Source organism: Anthonomus grandis, chromosome 2 (assembly GCF_022605725.1).
Source record: "Anthonomus grandis grandis chromosome 2, icAntGran1.3, whole genome shotgun sequence".
NCBI classification, from domain to species: domain Eukaryota; kingdom Metazoa; phylum Arthropoda; class Insecta; order Coleoptera; family Curculionidae; genus Anthonomus; species Anthonomus grandis.
The window spans coordinates 26568027-26580976 of record NC_065547.1 but is presented as its reverse complement, the minus strand read 5'-3'; the positions used below and the strand labels follow the sequence as shown (position 1 = coordinate 26580976).

Sequence of the window (12950 nt, the reverse complement as noted above, 5' to 3'; positions counted from 1 at the left end):
TTTAGAACTTCATGCCTTAAGCAATTTTTCATTGAAAAAAGTAATGTCTGATTTTTGTGCCAATTGCAAAAAAAATATTTGTTGATTTAGATGGCTGATGGTCGAAAGAGGCTTTCTGGTTCCCAATACCGAAAAAGGAAGCTAGAAAAAAAGGAAGATGACAGGAGGTTAGCAGGCTTGTTAAAAAAGTTTTTTGCGTCATCAATGAACCCACAACCGGCACAACCTCAACCTTCAACAAGCCAAAGGCCGGATGTTCAACTTTTGATGTCAACTGAAGCCGATGCCGATGTAGAACAACCAAATGATGGAGATCAACAACCATCAGGAGATGAACTGAAACAACATGATCACTCGACGAATACGCCAGCAAATACGCAAACTGAGAACATTGAAGCTATTCAGGTAAATGAAGAACGATTTAAAGATTCAGCATATTGGCCCGAAATATTAAAGGATAATATTAGATTATTGATTTTAGGAATAGGACCTGTTCAAATTAAAAATATTAATTATCCCATTAATAATTTAAATAGATGTTTTAGCGCTGCTTACATTGAAAAAAAATTAACTAACAATAAAAAAGTTCCTAGAACCTGGCTTATTTACTCAAAGTCTAAAGATTCAATGTACTGTTTTCCTTGTAAATTATTTAAAGTTTCTGATAATAGTTTTAATGAGGGGAATGGTGACATTTATCTCGGACTTTAGAAAGACACGAAACCAGTAAGGGGCATTTTGAAAGTGTTAGGAAATGGCTTGAATTAAAAAAATCAATAGAAAAAGGTTTAACTGTGGACTCTATCAATCAAAAGTTATTTCAAATGAAAAAAAAAGATGGACTTCGATTTTGGAGAGAATAATATCTGTTATCCAGTTTTTAGCTGGACAAAATTTAACTTTTAGGGGTAATAGTCAAAAACTATTTGATAAGGGTAACGGTAATTTTCTGAAATTAATTGAGACGATTGCAAAATTTGATCCTGTAATGGCCGAACATATTGATAGAGTCCAAAAAGATAAGAACAAAATGCCGCATTATTTGGGAGATAAAATATAAAATGAATTCATTTTTTTAATAGGAGAAAAAGTAAAAAAGTGTATTGTTGAATGTTTAAAATTATGAAAATATTTCTCAATCATTCTTGACTGTACACCTGACGTTAGTCACCAAGAACAAATTACCATTATTGTTAGATTCGTTTTTATTGATGATTGTTCTAAAAGTATAGAAATTCGAGAACATTTTTTAGGATTTTGTAAAGTTACAAACACTACTGGTCAGGGGTTAACAGATTTTTTATTAAATTATTTAAAAGAACTGGATATTGATATTGCCGATATGGGAGGTCAGGGCTATGACAACGGAGCAAACATGAAAGGCAAGCACAATGGCCTACAAAAAAAAATTTAAATATTAATCCTAGAGCCTTTTTTGTACCCTGTGCCGCCCATAGTTTAAATTTAGTAGTGAATGATGCAGCAAAAAGCTCTCTAGAAGTAAGTAATTTTTTTAGCATTATTCAGGAAATATATGTCTTTTTTTCGGCCTCAACTTACAGATGGAATGCTCTCTTAAAAGAGCTGCCCAGGCTAACACTAAAGCCTTTATCGGATACCCGCTGGGAAAGCCGTATTGAGGCAATAAAAACTCTTAGATTTGAGTTAGAAAAAGTGTATGATGCTCTGTTTACGTTTTTTAATGATGAAGGCAGAGATAATGAAACAAAGAATATTGCAATGTCCCTAATAAATAAAACTTAAATTTATTTGTTCGTTAGTTATTTGGTCCAACATTTTGGCAAAATTAATATAGTAAGCAAAACACTGCAAAAGTCTAATGTTATTTTACCAGAAGCTGTACAGATGCTAAAAGAAATCACATTATTTTTGACACAAATGAGATCGGAAAACGGGTTTTTAGACATGATAAATGAATCTAAGATAATTGCGGAAGAAGTAGACGCCGAAATTTCCTTTCCAGCCATTCACTCAATAAGACCAAGGAGAAAAAAAACGTTTTTTGATTATGAACACAAGGATGAGCCAATCCAATCTCCAGAAATAAATTTTAAAGTAAATTTTTTAAAATATTCTCGATATTTCAACCTCAAAATTGGATGAGAGATTTCACGATTTACAAAAACATATTGAATTATTTGGTTTTTTAAACAATTTGAAAGCATTTTCCAAACCCGAAATAATGACCTATTGTAAGCATTTAGAAGCTAAATTAACTGACCCTGAAACAAAAAATATGGACATAAATGGATTGGACCTCTATAATGAAATCGACATATTATCAATTTACATTAATGATGGAAATATTTTCTCGGCCAAAGAAATATTAATATGTCTGGTTGCTAACGATTTGAAAGGCATATTTCCAAATTTATTCGTAGCTTTAAGAATATTTTTAACAATGCCAGTCACTGTAGCTCATGGGGAACGCGCACTTTCCAAACTAAAATTAATGAAAAACTACTTAAGATCCACAATGAGCCAATCAAGACTATCAAATATATCAATAATAAGTATTGAGGAAGACATTGTTTCTAATTTAGATGTTACCGACCTAATTAGGGAATTTGCATATAAAAAGACAAGAAAAGTAAATGTTAGCATTTAAACCAGGGTTCTAATTACTTTTTTTTAATTTCTTTAAATTAGTATGTAAGTAAAATATATTTTCTTTAGGTGTTTATATCAATGTAATTACATATTAATATAGAAATACTTATATAAGTAAATAATATATGCTTTTAGGTATATTTTTTGTATAGATAATATTGATATATTGATTAATATATGTGTGTTTGGAATTTAATTCAATATGATTTTTTTATTACACCTTTTTTTTAAACGTTGTACTTTGGTAAAAGCATTTTTTAAAACACTTTTTATAAAAATTACTGCAAAAGGGGCGGCAAAATTAGCTCTTGCACCCGGGCGGCAAATAGCCTAGGCTCGGTCCTGTTGCTATTGGTTTTTAATATTTGTCATATTTAGAATAATAATAATATCAAAGGTATTAATATTATTATCATACGTTTGTTAAACATTCATTCATCTATTGTACGGATTGGTAGGATGTAATGCTTTAAAAGCATGAAGATTGTACCCTGACAGATTTCTTAATACACCTGACCAGCGGTTACGAGAAACTAGTAAGATATGATTATAGCCTCATCTTGAGTTAAGTTTTTAGTAGTAAAAACAATTTGTTTAGATAGTTTTGTTTCAAATATGGGCCGACATAGTGACATAGACGAGACCGACATAGGCAACTGTACATACAGGTGAAGTTGAAGAAAATATTTTAGATGCTGTTAAAATCTTACAGTTGGAGTTAGGAATGTAGCTCGAGAATTTCAAATTTCCAACTATACAGTAAAAACCATTTTTTCTGAAGAAATTCCGCTCCATCCATACCACCTACAGAAAGTACATAGTTGAAGCGTGAAATATTACCCCAAAAAGGTAGAAGAAGGAAGAGAATGACGAAGCAGGATTTTAAAGTGATGGGCAAATTAACTCGCATAATCTCCATATTTCTGAAGACGAAAATCCTTATGCAATAAGACAAAGGCGTCACTAAGTACAATTTTAAATGAATTTATGGGCAGGAATAACTGGACAATATTTAATAGGATCCATTGTGCTACCATATAGACTAAATGGCCAAAGGTGTTTACAATTGCTTGCAGAACAATTGCCCTTTCTGTTGGACGATCTTCCATTACAAACACGCATGAATATATAGCTTATGCATGACGAAGCTCGACCTCATTTTAATTTATTAGTTAGAGAGTATCTAAATAAAGTTTATCCAGACCAATGGATGTGCCGATCAGCGTCGGTTTCGTGGCCGGCTAGATTACCAGATTTAAGTCCTACGGATTTCTTCTTTTAAACGACATGTTTACGATACGCTAGTGGACACTGAAAGTGATTTTAGACAAAGAATTTTCCACCAAATCCAAGGAATTCAAACTAACATTCAAATTCTATGGAGACTGCAGCAAGCATGAGCTTATTGTTTATTTATTAGTTTGTTAGCTTTACAAACACCAAATAATAGTAATTACTTGTAAAGTAGCAGAAACTATTAGTATTTAATTAATTTATATTCTTATTAATATTAAGACTATAAATACATAAAACTCAATAAAAATAAAATAATGTAACATAAAAATATTACAGACAAAATATACATTTTTCATATACGCCTCATGCCTGTAAATGATATGTCTCAGTACAACACTTCAACTCTTTCTGTTTTGAAAAAAAATCAGCAGACTGTGAACCGTTAGGTAAAGCATTAGAGATGACTATAATTATAGCAATTAATTGCTATAATTATAGTTTAATAATTTTTGTATATCATAGTATTTACTGAGAATAAAATACTTACAATTTCATTACTTAACATTCGAAGTTTATTCTATGGTACCCTAAAGTTTATGACATTAATCAGACCGTTATTTTTAGATTTGAAGTTATTTGTTATATGGTAAATGTATATTCCCAAGTAACAATTTGCAGTCACCTAAGTTGAGATTACTCTTATTTTCACTAGTTGCAACGTTGTTTTCAGTGCAAAATTTAGTTGGTTTTGCAACGACGTTTATTTTTGACCAAACTTCGACGTACTGCACCTGTATCGCAACTGTTGTAAAACTATTTTTGAAACGTATTTTTTTACTATAAATGGTAGCAGTAGTAATTTACACTTAAAACAACGATGTGCAGACGTGTACAATTTTTCGAATCAAAAACCAGTAAGAATAACGTTACCTCATCGTTAGCGAGTGGGTATTACATTGCCTGATCGTCTGTGTTAAGCATTTTTCGCTGTAGAGGGAGCTTTTTGACGTTCAGAGTTTTAGGAAGAAGATGAACAACAAAGGTAGAGAGAATAAGAGGATGAAAAAATATTAAATTCAACATAACCTACTTAATCTATATTTTTGTTTTTGTAATTAATTTTTTTGCTTGGAATTATTGGGATTAATTATTTTCGTTTTGCTTTAAAAATTAAGAGATATAAAGACTTTAAATATTCTGCAACTTACTACAGACGCAAAAAAAAACTTGCAATGGAAGCAAAAATGCCGACAACTAGCTTATCTGAAGATGATATGGATTATGTAGAATCAATGGAAGTGGCGGAAGATAGCAGTGAAAAGGTTTGTAGAAAATTTTGTATATTTAAAGTTATAAAATACTGGGTTTACTTTTTGTAAATGGTTTCCTTCATGGTTCCTACATTCTACTTTATAGCCTTTCTTTACACAAGAGACTAACCAGTTTGAAAACAGTGGTAAGTTTTATTTTTTAGGATTTATATAGCAGCAGCAGCAGCAATGAGAACTCAGAATGTAATGCTAACATTATATTCTGAGTTTATATTTTTTGAAGAGCTTATGAATTTTTTTGTAAAAGTTAAAGTTTTTGTTTATTAAAGTTTGTAAAAAAACGTGCTGCATACGCGTAAGAAACTGCAGACAATAATTGAAATTTTAGGTTAGGTCCATGCGTTCTTCCTCTTGCTTCAGGCCAACCAGGGACAACGACAGCGGATTTCTTATGTAATCAATAAAAAAAAAATACTTATTTTTTTTTGAAATCCGCTATAATTCAGAGCGCGCGTGTTATTTAGAGCTAAAATAACATCTTTTCATAGTAAACTATGTTGCGTTTATAAATTAAGTGCTTCTAAATTTTTTAAAACGGGTATTTTACCCGTATATTTCAGTATATTAAACTACATACAAAACAAATATTAATAAGGACTGTTCAAAAGATGAATTAAAAAGGTTGTATTTTTGAAGTAGCTGTCTACTGGAGGTATCTATCAATTTATTGTTAAAAAAGTAATAAATTTTTCTGTCGCTATGGCGCCCATCCGTCCAAAAATCAGTAACTCTAAAAACGTTGCAAAAGCGTTTAAAAAGTTAACGGGTAGCCACTGCGTAACGTTGAGATAACCAAAAAAATCTCTTTCAAATTGGTGTAAAACGCGGTTATCTCTACGGTTAAGACAACGTAACATTGGAACGTTGCGTTGCAATTTGCAACGTCGTCGCGTCGAAAAATTGCTAATCGGGTTATAGCTTCTGTCTCTTATTCTCTTCTTCTTATTTCACTTAATGTAGTAAATCTAATATGTTATACTTATGTTTTATTATCATCGTACTAATAATGCATTGGAACTTTAAAAAACAAAATATATCTAGAAAACTATTAATCTTTGACACTTCTAACAAGTGGACCTTTTTTCTTGTGGAAACAGCAGAAAATAAGATTTTTTCGTTCAGTTGTTATATACAGTGTAGCACAAAAAACTTATAAGTTTAATTTACCAAAATAGTGCTGCTAGTGGCACCCTCTAGAAGTTTGGCCCTAAAAAGAAATAGAGCCTTGTTTCGCATACTAGAAAAACTTTCTATACCGAGTCGAAAATGCTTCTTAAGCAATAAGAAAAAACAAAAAATAAAATCGTAAATTTGATACTCTGTCTCTCGCAAACTATCAACTTTGGACTAAAACAACTATTTCAGACAAACAACATATTTTGGTCTGTAGTATCTCCAGTTTCGAGATTTCCCAACCTTTTGCAAAAACCATATATATTTGGCTACGTCGATCATAGGTTCGAAGCCTAATAAGCATTTCACCTATTTAGCAACAGGGTCTTTTTGCTCATTAAAAGCATTACTTGACTGGTCAATTATCCAGACAAGGTCGCCCAGAGATGAGAACCATGCCGCCCTCCCCATGCTTCGCCAGTTCCTCGAGAATCTTTATGCAGTCCAGTACTCGCCTATAGTTTCTCTTTGCTTTTCGAGCAGATTAAGACGACTGTGTGACTGAGAGATTTATGCCGTAGCCATCTGTATCGTTTTCTTCTTTGCAGCATTTAATAATGCAGATCTAATAGAGCCCTTCTACTCCTTTCGACCCGCCATAGACCCTCGTAGTCATCTTAGGTGCTAATATAGTCACTTCTCATCAGAAGGAGAGATCATTTAGCATTTCAGCAAAGAGAGATTTTAGCATTACTACTCTCATTGGCCTGTAGTTCACCGAGAATATATAGACTATATACAGTTGGTATGGTTGGCATTTTTGTTAGTTGCATGTTACAAAAACTAGGGGTTTAATAGAGTGTAAATGATTCTCGAACTTTTACTTTCTTTGTAACAGGCCGCCAAATGAAAGTGAAAAGAGGTTTAACCATAGAAGAGTAGATCTGGTAAAAGATTTGTGGATACAGACCCCAGTTATGACCGAAAGGTAATAAGCCCAGAGAGCCTGGCCTTCATAATCTGCGTGATCGTACCAGAGTAGTTCTAAATCTAGTGCAATATCTAGAAACAGTACTCTCTAAAGTATTTCAGTACCATGCCTCTTTATGATTAAAAACTATTTAGGGCTGCAGCAACTAGAGAAAACTTAAGCCGACATATTTATATAGTATTTAAATAATGATTCTATTTTTACTGCACTACTACCAAGTATAAAGAAATAATAATAAAATATGATATAATTTCTGGTAGATCATAGAATTGTAAAAACTTGCAATGTTTAAATTAAACTTACTGATACATACCTTCATACAGTCTTCCCCATCCAGTAACATAGGCAGTCCTGCCCACAAAATTCTCATCAGTTTTGGGCACGCAAACTGGAATTATATTGGGCTGGAATTGGACTGGTTCGTAGAACCTGAGAAGAGCCAAATCATATTCGAATGTCCTTGAATCAAATTGTGGATGCGATGCTACGATTTGTACTCTTCTTTCCTCGTGGAGGTAAGGTTCGCCTTCGGTGGAGAGGTCGTGTTCTCCCAGGCGTAAGAGAAGGTTGCTTGGAGGAACACTAAAACGGAAAAGTTTTATTATAAATTATATAATGTTATCAGTCTATGATTGGATATATAACCATAAAAATATGAGATTCGCAAGGGTCGTAGCTTATGCACCAACATCCCGTAAGGCACGTTGTCAAAGGCATTGGAAAAGTCAATAAAGACTGTATCCACATAAAGAACTTTCACGAAGAAATCCAACAAAAAATCTATATAGGTAAAAAAATAAGCTTGTGGAGCCTCAAAGTGACAAGTTCTTTTGGCTTCTTGTTCAATTTATTTAATGCCAACGTTAAACTATGGAACATTAAGTTCACTAAAGTTCTTTAAAGCGAAAACACAATTTTGATAAAAACTGTTATTTTGTTTCTGACGTGAAGTGATAACATAATAACGAGGCTCGAGGCAGCTAATAAATTTGTTAAACAGAGTAAAAATAAGTTTGGCTGCCTTACCGAGACGCTAATAGATAATCCACAACATACCCGAAAAATAAATCTTAAATCAATTTTTGATTAAGATGAACGACTAGGGGTAAGCTAATAGAATAGAAGGCCGTTAAGCCACAGATATTTTGGCAAAATAAAAAGGGCCAAAATTACTAGCGAAAAAAAAATAGATCTCTGATAAAGCAGCAATAGCAATAGCGGCCGCATCTAGAATACTAGTCTAATTAAATCTCTTTTTAATCCTTACATAGTGGTTTTTTAATTTAGCGTTTGTAAAGTAGTTCAAATGAGGATTTAAGAAGCTTACTACGTAGAATAATAACGAATATGTGGTAATCTAACTCATCACTGAGATGAAAAGCAAAGTTCTTTTATAATTTTCTTCTAATCTTATATAATTTTTGTTAAAAAACAAAAAGAATGTTATTAATAAGCTAACCAGGTAGAAAAATTAACAGATTCATATCTTAATATCCTTATTGCTAGTATGAGTAAATGGCTGTCAAAGAGAAAGTACCATACTCATACAGGTAAGAGCAGTCACCTAACTTAACTAAGATTGGGTCAAAATAATGCTTGAAAACAGAAGCATATGATGATTTAAGTCAGGGCTGCCTGGCGATATTCACAAGGAAGAGGGGTGGTATTTAGCTCTTATATGGTCAATGATTTCTTTGCTATAATTGAGCTATGGAAGGTAGCCCAGGCATGTATTTTAAATCAGGTAATCTTAGCTAAGGGAGATAATGAGATGCTGGATGAGTACAAGGTGCTCCGTTGATAATGTTACAAACTTCTAGGGTAAATAGAAAACGTCAAAAAAAGATAAAAGTTCGTATGAATATGGGTCCGGAAATGCTTCCTCAGGGAGCTAGAACACTTTGAAGATAATCTTCAAAAACTAGTTTTTGCTTTATAGCTTCGGAACCACTTTAGCTACCACAACCAATTTTGGGACCTAAATTATTGGTAGTACGTTTATTGTTTTGAACCTACTAAACAAAAATAATTTTAACCAGGGGCGTGCGAACCAAGGGAGGTATTGGGTAAATTTCACCCCGTTTTTCTAATCATTCAATTTCTGCCCATTTGGGCATTAGATTATGATGTTCTTATTCATTTTACATAAAAATTTCCTTGATTCAAGAAGCACATAAATTTTTCAAATAAATCAATTTAGCATCTTAAATCTAAATGTACTAAACTTAAACCAAAAAAAAAAACTCACTTTTCCACGCAATGCGCAGCAGTAATGGCCCAGTTCTCGTTTAGCAACGCAGCACCACACTTATGAAGATACGTGGAGGTCCTCCATTGTCTTAAGGAGATTTGCCAGGGCCATCTGCCGAACGCCGATTTTTCACCTCCAACAATCCGAGCTTCCGGCCACATTCGTCTTCCGCATACTTTAGTAAAAGAAATATTAAAAGTTGCCGTTAAAAGTTTTGACCGCGCGAAAACAAGGGGTAAATAGAAAACAGTTAAAAGGATAATTAGAGGATTCATTTAAAATAATTACTAACGAAGTTTTATTACAGGAACAATAGACACATTTAATGGGCAGTGAAACAAGAGTACACGGATCGCGAACGAACCAGACCTAAGTCTCATTGTTTGTGTGACTTTTTCTTCGAGCAGGCGGCTAACGAGCTTAAATTACCTTGAAAAAGGTCAGGGAACCATCAGAGATATAATCCGTGTAGTTTTATAAATTGCATTAAACTCGTACCTACCATCAGTGTAGTCGCTCATATTGACTGGTTTCGGAGTAATTTCTTCAGTAGATGTGCTGGGTTCATTAGAAAGAGTGAAATTTTCTATTATCGTAGCTGACTCTGTTGTCGATGTCATGTTAATTATGGAAGTTACTTCTGATGCTAAGGTAGATGTTTCTGGGGCTATAGTAGTTGTGACATAAAATATAGTAGATGTTGATAAAGGATCTAAAATTGAGGAACTTGACGTTGATGTGTCATTTTGACTTGGGTTACTGGTTAGTGGAGTACTGGTTGACGAGGTCACAATCGGCAGAAGAACCCAACCGTCTGGTGTGGTTATTGGAACCCATTCTGTAAAATTGATAATTTATAGTAAACGTAGATTGAAAAGCTTCTCTCTGTATAACCTTCTGTAATATTTACTGCTACTGTTTCATTGTTTTCCACAGTGTGATTCTTGGTATCCTCAACAGTCCATGTTACAAAACTTGGAGGAACTATTGGTACATCTGTGGGCACGTCAATACTAGGTGACGTCACTATTGTACTACTTGGAGGTGCTTTTGTACTAGTACTAGATGTACTGAAAATTGTAGAGGCTTGTAAAGGTGATTCTGTTTGTACTGGAACATCTATAAAACCTTTCTTAAGTAAAGCAAGAAATAAAATCAACAAAATTACAGACCTGGCATCATTTGGCTTGTAGCGGATTCAATTGTAGATCCAAGTGATACACTGCTGCTCTCAACAACGACTTCATTTACTGCAGGATTCGCAGTTTCACTCTGCCATATTTGAGATATATTTTTCTTAATCACCGGCTCGTCTGCTACTGTTATGGTAGAACTTGACGGATATACCATAGTGGTGGTAGTAAAGGTAGTTGTAGCTTTAGTTGTAGGTGATGTCGTTGTGATTTTCGTTGTTGATAGAGTGGGTTTCTTTGTTGAAGCAGGTTTTTTCGTTATGGTTGGCTTTGTTGTTGTTCTTACAGGGGATTTAGCTATAAAAATTATATGTTAAATATTTTATCATTTTTGAAAGGTAATGACTAAACTACTGACTTGTTGTGGTTTTTGCAGTCGAACTAGTAGGCCTGGTGCCTCTCCTAGTAGGCTTTGTAGTCGCAACCGTCTTTTTACTAGTGGTAGTCGTAACCAAAGGCTTCTTCGTAGTAGTGACTACCTTTATAGGCTTCTGACTAGGCTTTGTAGGTTTTAAGCTAGGTTTTCCAGTACTAGGCTTAATGGCACTGGGCTTCGTTGTACTAGGCTTCCTTGTACTAGGTTTTGTTGTGCTTGGTTTTATTGTACTTGGTTTTGTTGCACTTGATTTATTTGATGTTGTACTTGGCTTAGTTGTACTCGAGCTTAGTACTGGTTTTTCAGGTTTCGATGGCGCTGTAATGGCTGGTTGTGGCTTTGTAATGGTACTGGATGGTTTCGTTGAAGTCCTTAAAGGCATACTCGTAGTAGTTTCACTATTAACTACTTGAAAGGTCTGTAGTTTTGGCGGTGAGGTGGTGGTCTCTATAGTAGTTAATCTATCTCCAAACGATATTGCAATACTTGGTACTGATGTGCTTGTAGATGTAGACAACATTGTGCTGGTTTGATTAAGCCGATTTATAATCAGGACCTAGAAAAACCCTTGATTAATATTTAAAAAAAACGCTTAGTAAATAGTACTTACCTGACTAGTGCTAGTACTAGCTAGAGTGCTAGTAGATACTTTATGAGTAGTATTTTGTACCCTCTCAGGTGGTTCCCTCGTATCCAAGATGATATTCGTTTCGACGCTGTGATCTTTAATGGGCTCTATGTGGCAGCAGGATCCAAAGTAGAAGCGGTCTATACAGGTACCTAGATGGGTGCCATTGGCTTTAAGACAATCTATGGCAAACATACAGACTCCGCTAAGGCCGCTGTTTTTTCTTGAAATGCATGGGAGGTTGCGAATGTTTCTGCCGCTTGTTGAGCCTTAAAATAAAATAAAAGAATGTTAGTTTTGAATTAGAAAGTATTGGAAGTACCACTTAAAAAAAAGCACTGATTAAATCATTTATTATGTCTTATAGTAAAATATTTTTTACTAGCAGAGTTGGTAGCTGTGTTTTTAATTCGGTATATATGAGGCTGTTGGTATCTTCAGATAATATCATTTAACCTTTACAAAAAGGAGCAGAAAATGTAGCAGCATTAATAGGAGAGAAGTTCGAAGAATGTTAATATCTATTGTATCTTCATGTTTGTATTAATATCTATGTGTGAGACTTTTAATCTAAAGCAGGTTATAGCTGAGCCGACTCGTATTTTTAATAGCACCAGCTCTATTATCGACCTTATTTTTACTAATCAGCTAAATATTTTAAAAACTGGCATTATTAACTCTACGTTTTCCGATCACTTTGGCATTTTCTTTGAATTTAGTGGTATAGTGCTGGAAGTGCTTAAAGTTACTTAAAGTCGTGACCTATAGACCCCTAAAAAATATAAACTTAGATAACTTCCAGGCCGATCTAGAAGCCATTCCATTTCACCTTATATATGATTATCAATCTATTGACGATAAAGTAAATTTTTTAAATACAAACCTAATAAAATTGTTTGATACCTATGCTCCTGTTAAAACACTTACAGTGCGAAAAAAGAGAAACTCTCCTTGGTTGACAGACAATATAAAACTTCTTCAAAAACTAAGAGATAATGCGCTAAAAGATTTCAAAACAATTAAATTGCCTGCAACGTGGGAGTATTACAAGCAACTTAGAAACTACGAGTATACCACGACAGCCGTTAGAGCAGAAAAAAAAGCTTTTTATAGAAATAAATGTAAGAACTGTAGATATGGGGAAAAATGGGGTGAATTAAGAAAAATATTACCTTGTAAGCAAAAACAGATCCCTGGAGC

The 12950-nt window shown here is 33.7% G+C and overlaps 1 protein-coding gene across 1 annotated transcript in view; it reads right to left on the bottom strand.

The window, feature by feature from the left end:
* LOC126750218 (serine proteinase stubble) overlaps window positions 1-12950 on the bottom strand; it is a 79726-nt gene that overhangs the window by 4698 nt on the left and 62078 nt on the right. The window contains exons 3-9 of the mRNA XM_050459766.1: window positions 11733-12019; window positions 11105-11678; window positions 10726-11043; window positions 10448-10672; window positions 10056-10391; window positions 9551-9728; window positions 7616-7884 (exon numbers count right to left, since the gene is read on the bottom strand). Coding sequence (XP_050315723.1) covers window positions 7616-7884; window positions 9551-9728; window positions 10056-10391; window positions 10448-10672; window positions 10726-11043; window positions 11105-11678; window positions 11733-12019 — 2187 coding nt within the window. The remainder of the gene's footprint in view (window positions 1-7615; window positions 7885-9550; window positions 9729-10055; window positions 10392-10447; window positions 10673-10725; window positions 11044-11104; window positions 11679-11732; window positions 12020-12950) is intronic.